At 33.0% G+C, this 16,686-nt stretch overlaps 2 protein-coding genes across 3 annotated transcripts; both read right to left on the bottom strand.

Annotated features, from left to right (window-relative positions):
* Window positions 1-1,537: 1,537 nt before the first annotated feature.
* LOC143914499 (hemocytin-like) lies at window positions 1,538-4,523 on the bottom strand. 2 transcript variants are annotated; one of them, XM_077434749.1, is made up of 5 exons: window positions 4,311-4,523; window positions 3,844-4,020; window positions 3,308-3,484; window positions 3,040-3,228; window positions 1,538-2,842 (listed from the first exon to the last, which is right to left on the bottom strand). In XM_077434749.1, exons 1-5 carry the CDS (start codon window positions 4,402-4,404, stop codon window positions 2,835-2,837), a joined length of 645 nt encoding a protein of 214 aa, XP_077290875.1. In that variant the 5' UTR covers window positions 4,405-4,523; the 3' UTR covers window positions 1,538-2,834. The 2 variants fall into 2 exon arrangements, with proteins under 2 accessions (XP_077290875.1, XP_077290876.1); XM_077434750.1 differs by having other exon boundaries at window positions 3,040-3,219; window positions 4,311-4,413.
* A 3,533-nt stretch (window positions 4,524-8,056) lies between these two features.
* On the bottom strand, window positions 8,057-12,641 carry LOC143914504 (serine protease inhibitor swm-1-like). The gene is made up of 4 exons (XM_077434758.1): window positions 12,183-12,641; window positions 10,995-11,204; window positions 8,427-8,687; window positions 8,057-8,336 (listed from the first exon to the last, which is right to left on the bottom strand). The coding sequence occupies exons 1-4, from the start codon at window positions 12,259-12,261 to the stop codon at window positions 8,308-8,310; spliced, it is 579 nt and encodes a 192-aa protein (XP_077290884.1). The 5' UTR covers window positions 12,262-12,641; the 3' UTR covers window positions 8,057-8,307.
* Between the last annotated feature and the right edge of the window lie 4,045 nt (window positions 12,642-16,686).

Raw genomic sequence — 16,686 nt, 5'->3', positions numbered from 1 at the left:
ACCATCGGGAGTTGAAAACGCTACATTGAGTATTTTCTATTGAAATATAAAATAGTCTTGCGTAGGGGTGGGTGGAGGATCCAAGTAAAAGGCCAACAGTCGTTTCACAGCATTTATTGATGATTAAGGAGATACACGTATTGCCAGTGTTCAGTCCAGAATGACCTGATATCGCCTACGTACCGCCTTATAAAGGGTAGATCTCTCAGGACGCCTAATCTGTTTACCTGTTGTATAGTCACGTATTCGGATATGTATTTCCACGACATTGGGTCTCCCTGTACCGATTCTGAGAAATAACTAATAACGGTCATTGTTTAGCATAAATGCACTTAGAGTCCAGATATAATCCTTGGAAGTAAGTGCCTGCATTTAGTTAATCCGATAACAGATATCCGTTGGTCTAAGTGCAATTCGCTCAATCCGCGGCGTACGTAACAATAGTATTAACAGTGGAAAAAAAATCCAAGTGAAAATACGTACTTTTGACTTTTGATTTGAACTAAACGACTACATAGAGAGATTTGAAAGCTGAAAAGTACTACAAATGAAAGATAAAATACCCGATTATAGATTCCAATATTCATTTTGAACAGGAAATTGACAGATTTTGAAACGTCGACCGAACAACACCAAGATATAGAAAAACTGCGCGATTTAGAAAACACATACATCTCCGAATCTCAAGCCAATCAACATTTTTTCTTACCAGATTCGTGTTCACTGGGCATAAATCTATAAGAAAAGTCATATCTCGTCTGTGAACCATTTTTTGTGTCGAAATGTGTAATTGCTTTTTGTGGAAAATTGAACATATGACCATTCAAACCTCTCAGTTATAGAATTTTACACATTTATTACGATTATATATAATATTTACTATTAGATTCGCCATGTTTAAGCTGTTTATATTACAAATACTAAGCGAAGCCGGGTAAAACAACTAGTTATATATAATTGTTTGCGTTGTTGAAAACTGAGGAATTATATGTATCTACATAACTATACCTACATTCATACATACATATGTACAAATGTATATCATAGATACAGCCATACATCTGTCAATTTTCATTATTAATGAACAGATTTTTTTTGCTAACTTAATATTTATATAATCATCGTGTTCAAGTTTGTATATTTAGAGCCTAGACATTAAAATTAATGATTTAAGAATTTTGCAGTGACAATAACTCTACGATAATTTAGTAGATGTCAATTTAATAAGACTAATGTTTTAGTGTTTTATTTAAATATTCTAGAATTTTTTTATCTCATATTTCGTCTTCTTATGATATGAAAGTAAAACATTTTCTTGCAATTTTTAGTAGTTTGTGATTTTTAAATAATGTTTGTATTCTCAGAAAGCAATATACATATATACATATGTACATATAATGTTTGTATTCTCTTTGGTTTTTACTAGTTTTACTGTATGTACATACATACATAAAATGGGTTATCCAGGCTTATTTAGATGAGGAAGGAAGAGGACACGGATAATTACAAAATATGGATGATCCAAACAGTTAATTTTCATCTCGTTTTAAAGTACGATAATATATTTTTAATACAGTCAACAGATTCAAAAGTTTAATATGGATTATTTGTTTTAAATATCTGCGATAATTGTGTTTCTGAGAATCTTTTTTTTGACGATGTACAATTAAGTCAATATTTATTTATTTTATTTTATTGTTACAAATCAATATAAACTCGCCATTACAGATTTGCTCCAATGCGACGGGTGTACGTTAACGAAATACAGAATACATAAACAATCAGAAATCAGAAATACAGTAATACATACATATACAATCAGAATATATAGCATATAACAATTAATCAGAAATAATAATCATAGAGACATCTATGGATTATTTTTAGATTTTTTTTTGTATACAATTTTTATACATATAATAAATACGAAATTATAGAGATGTCTATAGAGATATCTATAGATTTCAGATTACTCTGTATAATTATTACAAATTATACACAGGTAGATTTTGTGACAACAGGATTAGATCTAATACCAATTTTCAGGAACCGTTTCAGCAATGATGAGATAAAATTGACAAACTCTGATAGAGAAACGATCACAAATTGGATTGGAGTCACAAAACCCTCAAATATAACCAGCAGAGGCGAGGACTATGATTTTCCTAATAACTAAACTGTTATATTAAAACAATCATTTATCGATCAACTTCAATAGATTGACAAAAAAAGTCAGTATTGCATTGTGCCTAATGCAATTGATAATTTCTTATTTTTTTATCCATATTTTTAATACCCTGCAAATTTTCCATTCATTTAAAAATCCTGAAGTTCATTAGAAACCAAGAAATTTATTCCTAAATTTGCAAAAAAAAGTTCCCCGATATAATGAGTGTTACCGGTTTTTCAAGAAATTTTCCAAGATTGATATATTGGTAGATATGTATATAACCAATAAAATAAAATGTGACCAAATTGACTATTATTTTCGTCCTCTTAAACGCTTTCTATTGATATGATGAAATTAAACTATAACCATTTCAAACAAAAATTAAAATAAATTCACTAGAAAGGAAGATCTTTCTTGTAGCTTTCACATTTAAGTTATAAAAAAAATGGCAAAGTTTTAAAACGATCGGATAAGAACCCAAATTTTTAGAGTAAGAAGAGGTTTGTAAAAAAGAAATCATTAGATTGCAATCGGTAATTTTATTTTTATTTTTAATACATTTGACAAGTATTTTAAATGTAAAATAAATCTTCATTTAGAAGGATGTTTCATATATTAAAAAAAAATTTCAGGCGAAAACGTATCATTGATTTTTGACAGCTGCTTACCAACCTGAAAAAAAAAATTTATATAAAACAATCCAACAATTCAGGACTGTTGACTTACAGAGTTTTTAGAGAAATTTAAGCTGTGGAATGGTGAAGAATTGGAAAAGAATAAAATAAAATGGATAATAGAGTTCGAAAAAATATTTCTAAAAATCAATAGGCAAATTATTTCAGCTAGTAGTTCAAAAAATAAATACTTACGATAATAACATTGCGATGGATGTACGCATCTGTTTGATCTGGTGTCCCTTACATATCCCTTTTTACATTCACACCCAACAAAGCAACCACGATTACAAGCTAACGGAGCATTGTGCATATTATCACACGTTAAAGGACAATTGGTACCGCATTCAGTGTATACTTCATTCCTTGGACACACTGGAATTGCTTTTACACACGAATAGTTACAAATTGATTATTTTCTTTAAAGATTTTTACTACCACATACATACATATATGTACTTACAGTTATAACATTGTGAGCGATTTACACATTCGCCAGTCCAAGGATCTCTCAGGTATGGATGTTTGCATGCACATCCTGGTTGGCACCATTTAGGACATACAGGATTTTGGTCTAAGCATGTTTTTTCACACTTGCACCAATCCCACACTTCATTTTTCTTCCAGCACCTGTTGTCATCTATCATGAAAAATATTCGAGTATTCATTTAAGCTGAGTTTCCTCATTTTATCTATCCTCGAGTGCGTATGGTCAATAGTTCAAAGAATGTTTTCTTTCGAAGTTTTGGGTGGTTTTAGATAAAAAAAATCCAATAAAGTTCATTAAATGTATTTTAAGTTTTGAATGTGCTTAGATTACTATTCGATTGTGGTAATCGACTGTTATAACGAGAGTCTGCTCACAATATTTGGAATACAAAATTTTATATCAATCAAAGTGCCAGGGCGGCGACCTGGCTCGATTACACCACTGCTTAATTGCTGGGTTTATGAATACTCATAGCAGTTCCTTGATAGTAGTATATCAATTAAACTTACCGTTAGAACATTGTGAGCTAAGTACACATTGGCCAGTCCAAGTATCTCTCAGATATGGATGTTTGCATGCGCATCCTGGTTGGCACCAATCAGGACATACAGGATTTTGATCTAAGCATGTTTTTTCACACTTGCACCAATCCCACTCTTCATTTTTCTTCATGCACCTGTTTTCATCTGTCATGAACAATATATATGTAGTAAAAATCAAATAATCTAGGGATAGTGACAATACTTTCCCTCTTCTATTTATTAAGAGATATTAAAGTATTTCGTTCAGAAACCCAGTTCCCAAACAAAAATTTCCAAAATTATAAAATACATAATATTAAAAGCACTATGTAGTGCCGTAGTAGTGATACTTTTTGCAGCTTAAAAATAGTTTCATCCATCTTTTCGAATACATAAATAATACATATTAATTAAAATAAAAATCAATAATTATAAAATGAAAAGTGATGACTTACCGTTGTTATCCGGATGCTGTATAGCAGTTCCTTGAATGTAACCAATGAATGCGAAGATGTAAACACATTTCAAAAAAACCGTGAAAGTCGTCATTTTGCAATTTGTTAGATATGAAGCTCTATGACAGGGGTTTTATAGTAACACATTATTTACACGACATTGTCTTGTGTGTACTTTGTAAATAAAAAAATATATATATCTTTGTTGTCTACACTTGAATAATCAGAATGTTGGAAATTTATGTAACTTGAATTGTCAACAGTTAGTTGTGCTTAATTATGCACCTTTATTACTTTATCTATAGCTGTAGTAATAATAGATGAAGTTTTGTGATGATGAGAAAATTCGAACTCGAGATTTTGACTGATTCGAACTCAGAATCGATCACTGGTCACGTTTTCATAATCTAGAAAAAATGTGTGCGTCTATGTGTATGTGTGTGTGTGTGTGTGTGTGTATTTTGGGGATTTTTTAAACACCGTTAATCCTATTGAACTGAAACTTAGTATCGGTTACTGAAATTCTTAACGATACAACGTATTTTTTTTTCAAATTTTAAATTGATTGGAAATGGTACCTCCCCTTATGCCTAAATGTAACCTCAATTTTTTTACATGTCATAGAAATTATAAATTTTATATCCTAATATTTTTACCTGAACCGGAAGTAGTACTTTTACTCTAAAGAATCAAGGTTTTTTATCTTTTTCTCAAAAGCCTTTTGGTTTATTGAATTGAAATTTCATATCTAAAATTTTAAGCTTGATACCAAGTTATGTATAAAATTTGGTAAGCGTCTGTCAACCGGAAGTGGCATTTTACTCTTGTTTGATTTTTCTTCCACTATTTTTTTCGACCGCTTAAGCATGTGTGCTCTTCACGAAAAAAATAATAAATAAAATAAAAAAAATCACTAAATTTAATAAACCGGAAGTGGGATTTTTACCTCTTAGAAAGGTCAAAAATATTGTGGCCACTATTCTTTCCACACCCCTGAGCGTATCAAGCTGAAGATTTATATTTGTATTCTTTATGTACTAACTTAGAACTGACAAGGTTTTGGTCATAATTCCTAAACCGGAAGTAGTATTTTTTTTAAAACAATATTTCATTATTTTATTTTGACCTTTTAAAATATTTTTATTTTCGTGATATTTAATGTGTATAATAATTATAGTTAAGCATAAAAGGAATTTAGATAGGAATTTAGATAGGGATAATAATAAGCAAGAATACAATCTAGTAAATAAGGAAATTAAAAAGAGAATAGTCAGGGATGTCAGGGATTTTAACAGCAAGCTAATAGAAAATACCATTAAGAATAACCGTAGCCTGAAAAAGTGCAAACAGGATCTTTTCTTAGGCAAAAACCAAATGATCGCAATCAGGTCAGAGAGCGGAGTAATAATTAGGAATAGAGAAGAAATCATAGACAGAGTTTACACGTTCTATGCAAAACTATACGAGAACGACAACGGCCAATTCCCCGCTCTGGAATCGACACACGGCCAAAGGGTTCCTGCAGTATTGCCTAGCGAAGTAGAGGCCGCGCTAAAAACTGCAAAGAACGGTAAAACCCCAGGGGAAGATAATATTCCCATTGACTTACTAAAATGTGGCGGCCCCCCCCTAATTAATATCTTAGCTAGGCTTTTCAGCAAATGCATCCAGAACCAAGCTATACCAGAAGGATGGAATAACGCAACTATCATTTTAATACACAAAAAAGGCGACAAAAGCGATATCAAGAACTACCGACCCATTAGTCTACTTTCAGCGGTCTACAAGCTCTTCACGAAGGTTATTACAGAAAGGCTGAAAAATATCCTCGACGAGAACCAACCTATAGAGCAGGCAGGGTTTAGGGCAAATTTCAGCACAATGGACCACCTCCAAGTAGTTGGCGAACTAATCGAGCGCGCCAACGAATATCAACGGCCATTGTGCCTAGGTTTCGTCGATTATGAGAAAGCCTTCGATACAGTTAGTCATAATGCAGTACTTAACGCTCTAAAAACACAGGGAGTGCCGGAACCCTATGTGGGACTGTTAGCTGCAATATATAAGAATGCCACAGCTTCGGTTAAAATTTTTTCAGGTACAGATAGATTTAGCATAGGAAAAGGAGTAAGACAAGGAGATACAATCTCGCCCAAATTTTTCAATGCGGTGCTTGAGGGAGTTTTCAGGAAATTGGATTGGGATACAGCCGGAGTAAGCATCAATGGTCGCTTTTTGAGTCACCTTCGGTTCGCAGACGATATAGTTTTAGTAGCTCGTGATTCAGCTGACCTACTTATCAGACTAACACAGCTGGACAGGGAAAGTAGAAAAGTAGGATTAAAAATTAACGTAGATAAGACTAAACTAATGTTCAATAGTTATTGCATGCCTGATAGCATCCCCTTAGATGATAAACCAGTAGAAGTAGTAAATAATTATTTATATTTAGGTCAAATAATTGACATGTCTGGTAGTAAAAATGAAGAGATAAAGAGACGTATGAAATTAGGGTGGAGTGCATTTGGACGGATGAATGCTGTTTTTAAATCAAAAATGCCACTCTGCCTGAAGAAAAGGATCTTTGATCAATGCGTTTTGCCAGTGATGACGTATGGATGTGAAACTTGGACACTGAACGCCAAGATGCTAAATAAAATCCAATGCACTCAAAGAAGTATGGAACGCTGTATGCTTGGCATAACGAGGAAAGACAGAAAGCGGAACACGTGGGTGAGAAATATGACAAGGGTAGTGGACATAGTGGATAGAGTGAAGAGATTGAAATGGCAATGGGCGGGTCACGTAGCTAGGAGGATGGACGAAAGGTGGACAAAAGAAGTGCTTGAATGGTACCCGAGAGAAGGCAAAAGAGTAAAAGGAAGACCGCAAGGAAGATGGGTGAACGAAATTAGGAAAATGTGCGGAATGAGATGGATGAGTGTTGCGCAAAACAGAGACGAGTGGAAGCGTGTTGGAGAGGCCTTCATCCAGCAGTGGATGGCGAATGGCTGTAAGTGATGATGGTGATGATGATATATATATGTATATATATATATATATATATATATATATATATATATATATATATATATATTTTTTTTTTCTTAATATATATATATATATATATATATATATATATATATATATATATATATATATATATATATATATATATATATATATATATTTATTTATATCAGTGGCATGCGGTGAAATTATCTCTCTTTTGTCATACCGCCTTGTTTATTGTGCGCGCGCAGGATACGGGAGGAAAAGCATGTTCCTCTTGTTCCTGTTGTATCCTGCTCACGCAAATTAAGTGAGGATCTACGACGGGGGGAGAGAGACTTTTACCACACGCCACTGATATATACATATGTATACTAACCGTTTTTCATATGTATGCATGATAAACGAATATTTTCGACTTTTTCACGGTCACCCGCAATGATGACACGACAGGGACTATTTTTTTCTAGTTAGTGTATGGAAAAAATATATTATAATTTGTCTTTCAACAACAATTAATTCCCCAGCTGATGGTTGGCTCTTGGTTTCATCTCCAGTGAGTGATGATTAAGTATCTGAATGGATTAAGTATCTGATGCCTAAATCGGAGTTATATCATTACATATAATCCTTTATACCTGGGTCGTACCTACTTTACAGTTTTTTACCCGTATACCCTGTATTTGAATGTTTGAGTTTGGAGTATTTTTCAATAAACATGTTGACACACGGGATATTGGAATCAATTTTTTTTTTATTTATTTATCAAAAAACCGTAAGTACTGATTATACCAGTATCGTTCTTTTTTATTTCGATAATACCGATATCGGAAATTCCGGTTTTTTTTGCAATCCCTAATTGCAACGGTTTCGACTATGCAGTTGTAATAAAATTTGTACATAAAATAAACATATACATATACTTTATTTGTAATAAAATACAGAAAATGGAATATGAATTTTTCCAGCCAAATCTTATTTATATTTATAAGGGTGAAATGAAATTTGCTGAATCTGAAAATTGAAAATTGAAATTATTCTATGACAGTACATATGTGCATACTTATATAATGTGTATTCAATGTTATAAAACATATTATTTACATCTAATGTCTCCAGAACATGATGATGGTGGGACGCATTGGCCTGTATTTGTATTCCTCACGAATCCCTGATTACAGAAACATCCTGGGACACAAACATCGATGCATACCATAGGAGGACGCTTATAGTTTGCGCAAGTTAGCGGACATGCGGTGCCACAGTCGGTGTAATATTCATTGTCCCCGCATACCTGTGGTGGCGATATAGTTGGTGTTGGAGTTGATGTTGGAGTTGGGGTTGGAGTTGGCGTCGGAGTTGGATCTATATTTCAAATACATAAATGTATGTATCAGTGTAACATAAAAGTATGTACATATGTATGTATATGTCACAGTGAAAATATATTTCAAGTGAAAATATATTTCAAGTGAAAATATATTTTCAATGACTTTTCAGTGAAATCATAACTAGAGGTAGGACCGGAAGCGTGCCGTTTTTTGTTTATTGTTCGCGGTGCATTGTTCATTTTTATGATGAAACTTTTTTTTGCACTCTAGCTTTGTAAATAGACCCATGAAATAGGCCCTGAAACTGGAAAAAGCACGCTTCCGGTCCTGCCTCTAATCATAACCAGTTGAATTTTCAGGGTTGGTATTATTTAAGGGTTAGGGGAGTTAGGTTAACCCTTTGAATGCTGAGCCCAAATCTGTTGTTTTCGTGCAAGCTGATATTCTTGTCCCATGTTCTGTCTCGCGTCTAGACATTGACTGTGTGTGTCTACCTGCATTCTTGAGTAAAGCAGGCTATACATAACATATGTTTTTTTCATTATTTTCGTAAAAAAGAATTGATGCAGGTGAACTTCTGGAAATGTTTTGTTCGTATAATTAGGATTCATTTTTTTTAATTTTTTTAATGACAACCGCTATCGGATTATATTTTCGAATCGCCCTTAGTGTTCCAGTAACGTAAGTCTTTTTTTTCAACAATGATTCCGTCGGGGACGCGACAATTGGTGCAAGTCCAAAAGGTTCAACGAAAAAATGTTCCCGAAAATTAGTGCACTGACAAAATGTACCCGCGACAAAATGTTCACGCGACAAAATGTACCCGCGACAAAATGTTCACGGAAATAATGTTCAAGCGACAAAATGTTCAAAAATCCTAAATTTTCCTATTTTAATGGAAAAAGTAACTTTTTATTGTATTATATGTTATATATCTATCGATGTATATGGTACTTTTTATCGTATAGATCGCGGATGTTATTAAATTAGTATAAATTACAGTTATTCTCAACCGCACCAACATATTCTTATTTAAATTGAACAATTACATTTTAAGCGAATGTCATTGTGACTCATTGAATATTATTTTAAGATTTCATTGAATTAGTTTAAATGTAAGGGGTTCTTAGCCGTATCCAATATTTATTTATTTAAATTGAAAAAAAAAAACTATCTAAGCATATGAATTGCAGATTACATTGAATTAGTTTATATGTCAGGGCTTCTCAACCGTCTCCAAAATTGTCTTTATTTCAAATGATTAATTTACTTTTTATCGTATACATCGCGGGCGTAACATCCGCGATCTATAAGATAAAAAGTACCATATACATCGATAGATATATAACATATAATACAATAAAAAGTTACTATTTCCATTAAAATAGGAAAATTTAGGATTTTTGAACATTTTGTCGCTTGAACATTATTTCCGTGGACATTTTTTGCGTGAAAATTTTGTCGCGGGTACATTTTGTCGCGTGAATATTTTGTCGCGGGTACATTTTGTCGCGTGAACATTTTGTCGCGGGTACATTTTGTCAGTGCCCTAATTTTCGGGTACATTTTGTCGTTGAACCTTTTGGACCAATTGTCGTGTAACCTTTAAATAAGAATATGTTGGTACGGTTGAGAACACCTTTAATTTATAATAATTTAATAACATCCGCGATCTATACGATAAAAAGAACCATATACATCGATAAATATAATACAATAAAAAGTTACTTTTGCCATTAAAATAGGATAATTTAGGATTTTTGAACATTTTGTCGTTTGAACATTATTTCCGTTTACATTTTGTCGCGGGTACATTTTGTCGCGGGTACATTTTGTCGCGTGAACATTTTGTCGCGGGTACATTTTGTCAGTGCACTAATTTTCGGGTACATTTTGTCGTTGAACCTTTTGGACTTGCACCAATTGTCGCGTCCCCGTCTTTGCCACCTAATTCTGTATCAGCAGAACCACCATATACAATAATCTTTAATGCTAGACCATTAGATTGTCCCAACATATAATTTAATTCCATACTTCGCTTTTTTCCCTTTCATATATTGACGAATGAGAAGTCTACCCCTCCACAAAACTAATGACTCGTCAATCGTCAATCGGAATGTTGTGATCACGACAGGCGAGTTGTCAGCACCCAAAGTGTTAAGTAAGGGTTGGCTCTATTAATTTAAGATTGGGTTGTTAGGATTAAATTTATAGAGTTAAATTTATAAATTCATTGTTTGATACATTTTCACTGCTTGAATTGGTGAAAATATATTTTCACTTGAAATATTCTATCAATGTAACATATACATATGTACATAAACACCACATTTATTTATACCTAGACATTCACTTCGAGTGACGCATGCCCAGGTCTTGGGATGCCTATAGAAACCCGGTGCACACACGCATCCTGGAATGCAGCTTCGTGAATTACAGACGAAAAAAGCATTGCACATCCTATCGCAATGTCCCCGACAACGTGAAAACACTTCATTTGGTCCTTCGCAAAATCGTTCTATTGGCTCTCGTGGCTCTCGAATGATAACACCTGAAACAATCATAAAATAAAATTATTCGAATGAATTCTAATTTATCAACTCAAATTGTGATCCTCGATTTCGCATTTAAAACGTTGACTATTTGCTGTAACATATATGTATGTACATACATTTATTTTAGAATATATTATATTATTTATGATATACACATGCATATATGTACATATATATGGTTTGATACTACATATGTATGTTATATGATACCACACTGATTCCACAAAATTGATAAGACAAGAACATTGAACAAGAGCATTCGTGGAACTAGATCGATGCTTCATAATAGTAATAAGTAATAATATTATAGACTAGTGTTGTACCCGATGAAATATCATCGCATAGGTGTTGGCACATAAAGTTATTAAATAAAAAGAAATGTGTCGGTCCTGTGTTCGATCAGCACTCGGTCGAATTTTTTTCAAATACCTTTTAAATATATTTAATTTAATATTTCTATTTAATTGTTTAATATAAAAAACCGGTAAAAACTACCTACCTACCTATGTACATATAAATAATATAAAACACAATAGAAAAACTAATTAATTAAATAAATTTTCAATAGATTGCGCCAAATGCTCAGAGACTTCCCTACAGGAAACATTGGTAGCAAACAGTATATAAGTTTTTTCTTTCGATATTATTTTCGTATTATATTTGTATATTTTGTTGGCAGTGTTTTAGCTGTGACGTACATATGTATGTCGAATCGAAACGACTATTATAGTCCTGTGAGCGTTATCGCAGATACACACACTGACAGAATAGCTATATAATATATACAATAATATTATAAATAATAAATAAATAAATAATAATAGTTCGTAATAGTAATAAGCTCATCTTTTTGAGACTAAAAATTGAACTCATTTATAGGTATGTGCTATGAAATTATAATGCATACAAGTACACAGCAAACAATAAATAATATGTATGTATTTTTAAATTATTCAAAACTAAGTAGTACTTACTAAGACACCCATCGAGTGTATAGAAGAGGAAGCATATCAACAGTAGCCTGGTAGCCATCATTTTGAATGTAATATGCATTTTGCCATTGTCTTTTATATTTCTGCGTATTTGTTTGCAATTCTTGATTACTTTATTACTGTTTACTTTTCAATACGAAAATTAGCATTCAATTTAAAATTGGTCGCACCTGTGCAATCAAATTAATTATACTCCGTCAAGAAAGGAGAAAATTGAGATTAAAAAAAAAAAGATCCATATCCCCATAAAAAAATCCAATTTAAAATATTTGTCAAGCCTGAACCACTAATGTACGTACATAAATATAAGATCAATGTGTGTTAAACAAAATGTGTTTTTTCAGTTATATATCCAATATATCGTGAAGAATCTAATATATGATTTTAACTCCGCCACTAAAAAATTTAGAACTAACCGCCATCGAACTAACAATTAACAACACCCGTCACATAGTAGCATCCGCTTACAATCCTCCCCAAAAACGATTATTGACATCCGATCTTAACAAAATATTTAACATTGGTAGTTCGGTAGTGGTAGCTGGTGACTTTAATGCCAAACATCCGTTATGGAGTTGCGTAAACACTGACCAACAAGGCACAACTCTTTTTAAATACATTCAACTAACAGATACAATCTTACTTCATCCGGATACATACACACACTATCCCACAAATAACTCACAACCATCCACACTAGATCTTGTCCTCGTCAAGAACTGCCCAAAAATATCGACACCAAATGCCCTTCAAACCCTGTCGTCTGATCATCTCCCGATAATCTTCTCAATCGACGGGAAACCCGAGGAAATCATCAAGCATAGTTGGGATTACGGGAGAGCTAACTGGCGAGAGTTCAAGTCGTACATAAATGACCAAACCATTCTAACTTCTACCACACTCACAAACAAAACCGAAATCGACAGCTCCATAATACACCTAACGGAATCAATAACTCGATCCAAACACCTTTACATACCTAAGACACAATACATTGAACACAAATTAGAGATAACTGACTTTGTTGCAAATCTAATTAAAAGTAAAAATAAACTCCGTAAAATTTGGCAAACATCAAAAAATCCAGCATTGAAAACATTAATTAATAAGCTCACATATCAAATTAAAATTAGAATCAAAGAAATCAAAAATGAAGCTTGGTCTAAAAAATTAGAAAAATTGAGCTCAGTTGATGGCTCTCTATGGAAATTAGCTAAAGCGATTCGCAGGACAAAAAACTCGATTCCTCCATTAGATGATGCAGGAATCTCAGTGACGCGTGATTGCGACAAAGCAGAACTATTATCAAAATCCTTCCAAAAACATCACACACTCACACAACATTACAATCACATACCAACGCATAATAAAGTCAACCGGTCCATTAAAATCATCACAAAAACTCCCACTAACAGTACTAAAAATATAAAATTGGTGCATCCGTGTGAAATCCAAAATATAATACGTAATTTAAAAAATAAAAAGGCACCTGGGCGAGATTCAATAGATAACATCATAATCAAACAACTTCCATTTATTTCCCAGAATACTGGAAAACAGCCAACGTAATTCCCATACTTAAGCCCGATAAAAGCTCAAAAAACCCGGCCAATTATCGACCCATTAGCTTACTTTGCACGCTTTCAAAAATTCTGGAAAAAATAATCTACACACGTTTACTTAAAGTCGTAAATAAGAAATTAATAAATGAACAATTTGGATTTCGCACTGGACATTCCACGACCCAACAACTAACAAGACTAACTGAACACGTGACGAAGAACTTTAATATGAAGAGAAGTACCGGAATGGTATGTCTCGACATAGAAAAGGCCTTCGACACGGTTTGGCACGATGGACTCATTCATAAGCTCCTTATTAACAAAATACCAAACTACCTAATTCTCATCATCAAATCGTACTTAACTCGTAGAAAGCTAGTGGTTAGCGTAAATAATGAATTATCGTCTCCAAAAATAATCGCAGCTGGCGTTCCGCAGGGGAGCTTGCTTGGCCCACTCTTGTTCTCCATATATATAAATGACATACCTATTCCAAAAAACTGTCACATAGCCCTATATGCAGATGATACAGCTTGCTTCACAAGTAGCAAAAAACCAGACACTATTCTTAAAAATCTTGAATTTGCAATTAAAACAATGACTGAACACTTCACTAAGTGGAAAATTCAAATTAATCAAACCAAAACAGACGCCATATTCTTTAGTGTTAGAAAACATAAGCCAAGTTCAGATCTGAAAATCCCCTCTGGAGAAAGTCTGAAATGGCAGTCAGTAATAAAATATTTAGGAGTAACGTTTGATAAAAGAATGAGATGGGCACCTCACATTGAGGCAGCGAAATGCAAGGCGATGCGGGGTATATCCTCAATATATCCAATATTTAATCGCCATAGTTCTTTATCAACGCTAAATAAAATAAAATTATATCGCGCGCTCATATTACCATTATTAACCTATGCTTCACCTGTATGGAATAACGCCTCGAATACTAACCTTTCCAAGCTCCAAGTAATACAAAATAAATCCCTTAAAATAATTTATAATACACCCATATATACTAACCTGAAAAAACTGCATGCTATATATAATATTCCGTTTGTTACAGACATTACTAACAAACTAACCAGTAGATTCTATGAAAGAATCACTAATAACCATACTAACACACTTGTGAAGAGTCTCGGTGATTACAACAAAATGTCTATACCCTTCAGGTATAAACACAGATTACCTAAACACAATCTGCTTTAGGTCATCGACTTTAGATAGTCTTTAATTAATATTATGTATTAGATGTATTATGAACATTTATAAGGATTGTAAATAGGTTTTTGAGCTCTTTTTCCTATTATGCTTTAGATTAACATTAGAATAATATAATAGTGTGATTACTAACCAAATTAAATTAAAATTGTAAAATAGAAAATGATCAGTAGATCAGTAGCTATTAAAATAGATATAAGATGTATTGTGAACATAATTTCGTAATAATAAAAAGCATTTAAAAATCAAAAAAAAAACAACTTCCATTTAAAGCTTTAGTCTCACTATCTAAAATATTCAACGCATGTTTACTCACCGGGTATTTCCCAGAATACTGGAAAACAGCCAACGTAATTCCCATACTCAAGCCCGATAAAAGCTCAAAAAACCCGGCCAATTATCGACCCATTAGCTTACTATGCACGCTTTCAAAAATTCTGGAAAAAATAATCTACACACGTTTACTTAAAGTCGTAAATAAGAAATTAATAAATGAACAATTTGGATTTCGCACTGGACATTCCACGACCCAACAATTAACAAGACTAACTGAACACGTGACGAAGAACTTTAATATGAAGAGAAGTACCGGAATGGTATGTCTCGACATAGAAAAGGCCTTCGGCACGGTTTGGCACGATGAACTCATTCATAAGCTCCTTATTAACAAAATACCAAGCTACCTAATTCTCATCATCAAATCGTACCTAACTCGTAGAAAGCTAGTGGTTAGCGTAAATAATGAATTATCGTCTCCAAAAATAATTGCAGCTGGCGTTCCGCAGGGGAGCTTGCTTGGCCCACTCTTGTTCTCCATATATATAAATGACATACCTATTCCAAAAAACTGTCACATAGCCCTATATGCAGATGATACAGCTTGCTTCACAAGTAGCAAAAAACCAGACACTATTCTTAAAAATCTTGAATTTGCAATTAAAACAATGACTGAACACTTCACTAAGTGAAAAATTCAAATTAATCAAACCAAAACAGACGCCATATTCTTTAGTGTTAGAAAACATAAGCCAAGTTCAGATCTGAAAATCCCCTCTGGAGAAAGTCTGAAATGGCAGTCAGTAATAAAATATTTAGGAGTAACGTTTGATAAAAGAATGAGATGGGCACCTCACATTGAGGCAGCGAAATGCAAGGCGATGCGGGGTATATCCTCAATATATCCAATATTTAATCGCCATAGTTCTTTATCAACGCTAAATAAAATAAAATTATATCGCGCGCTCATATTACCATTATTAACCTATGCTTCACCTGTATGGAATAACGCCTCGAATACTAACCTTTCCAAGCTCCAAGTAATACAAAATAAATCCCTTAAAATAATTTATAATACACCCATATATACTAACCTGAAAAAACTGCATGCTATATATAATATTCCGTTTGTTACAGACATTACTAACAAACTAACCAGTAGATTCTATGAAAGAATCACTAATAACCATACTAACACACTTGTGAAGAGTCTCGCTGATTACAACAAAATGTCTATACTCTTCAGGTATAAACACAGGTTACCTAAACACAATCTGCTTTAGGTCATCGACTTTAGATAGTCTTTAATTAATATTATGTATTAGATGTATTATGAACATTTATAAGGATTGTAAATAGGTTTTTGAGCTCTTTTTCCTATTATGCTTTAGATTAACATTATAATAATATAATACTGTGATTAT

Source organism: Arctopsyche grandis, chromosome 7, assembly GCF_051622035.1.
Source record: "Arctopsyche grandis isolate Sample6627 chromosome 7, ASM5162203v2, whole genome shotgun sequence".
Classification (NCBI taxonomy): domain Eukaryota; kingdom Metazoa; phylum Arthropoda; class Insecta; order Trichoptera; family Hydropsychidae; genus Arctopsyche; species Arctopsyche grandis.
Note: the sequence above shows the minus strand (reverse complement) of the source record. Positions and strands in the feature narration are given on the sequence as shown.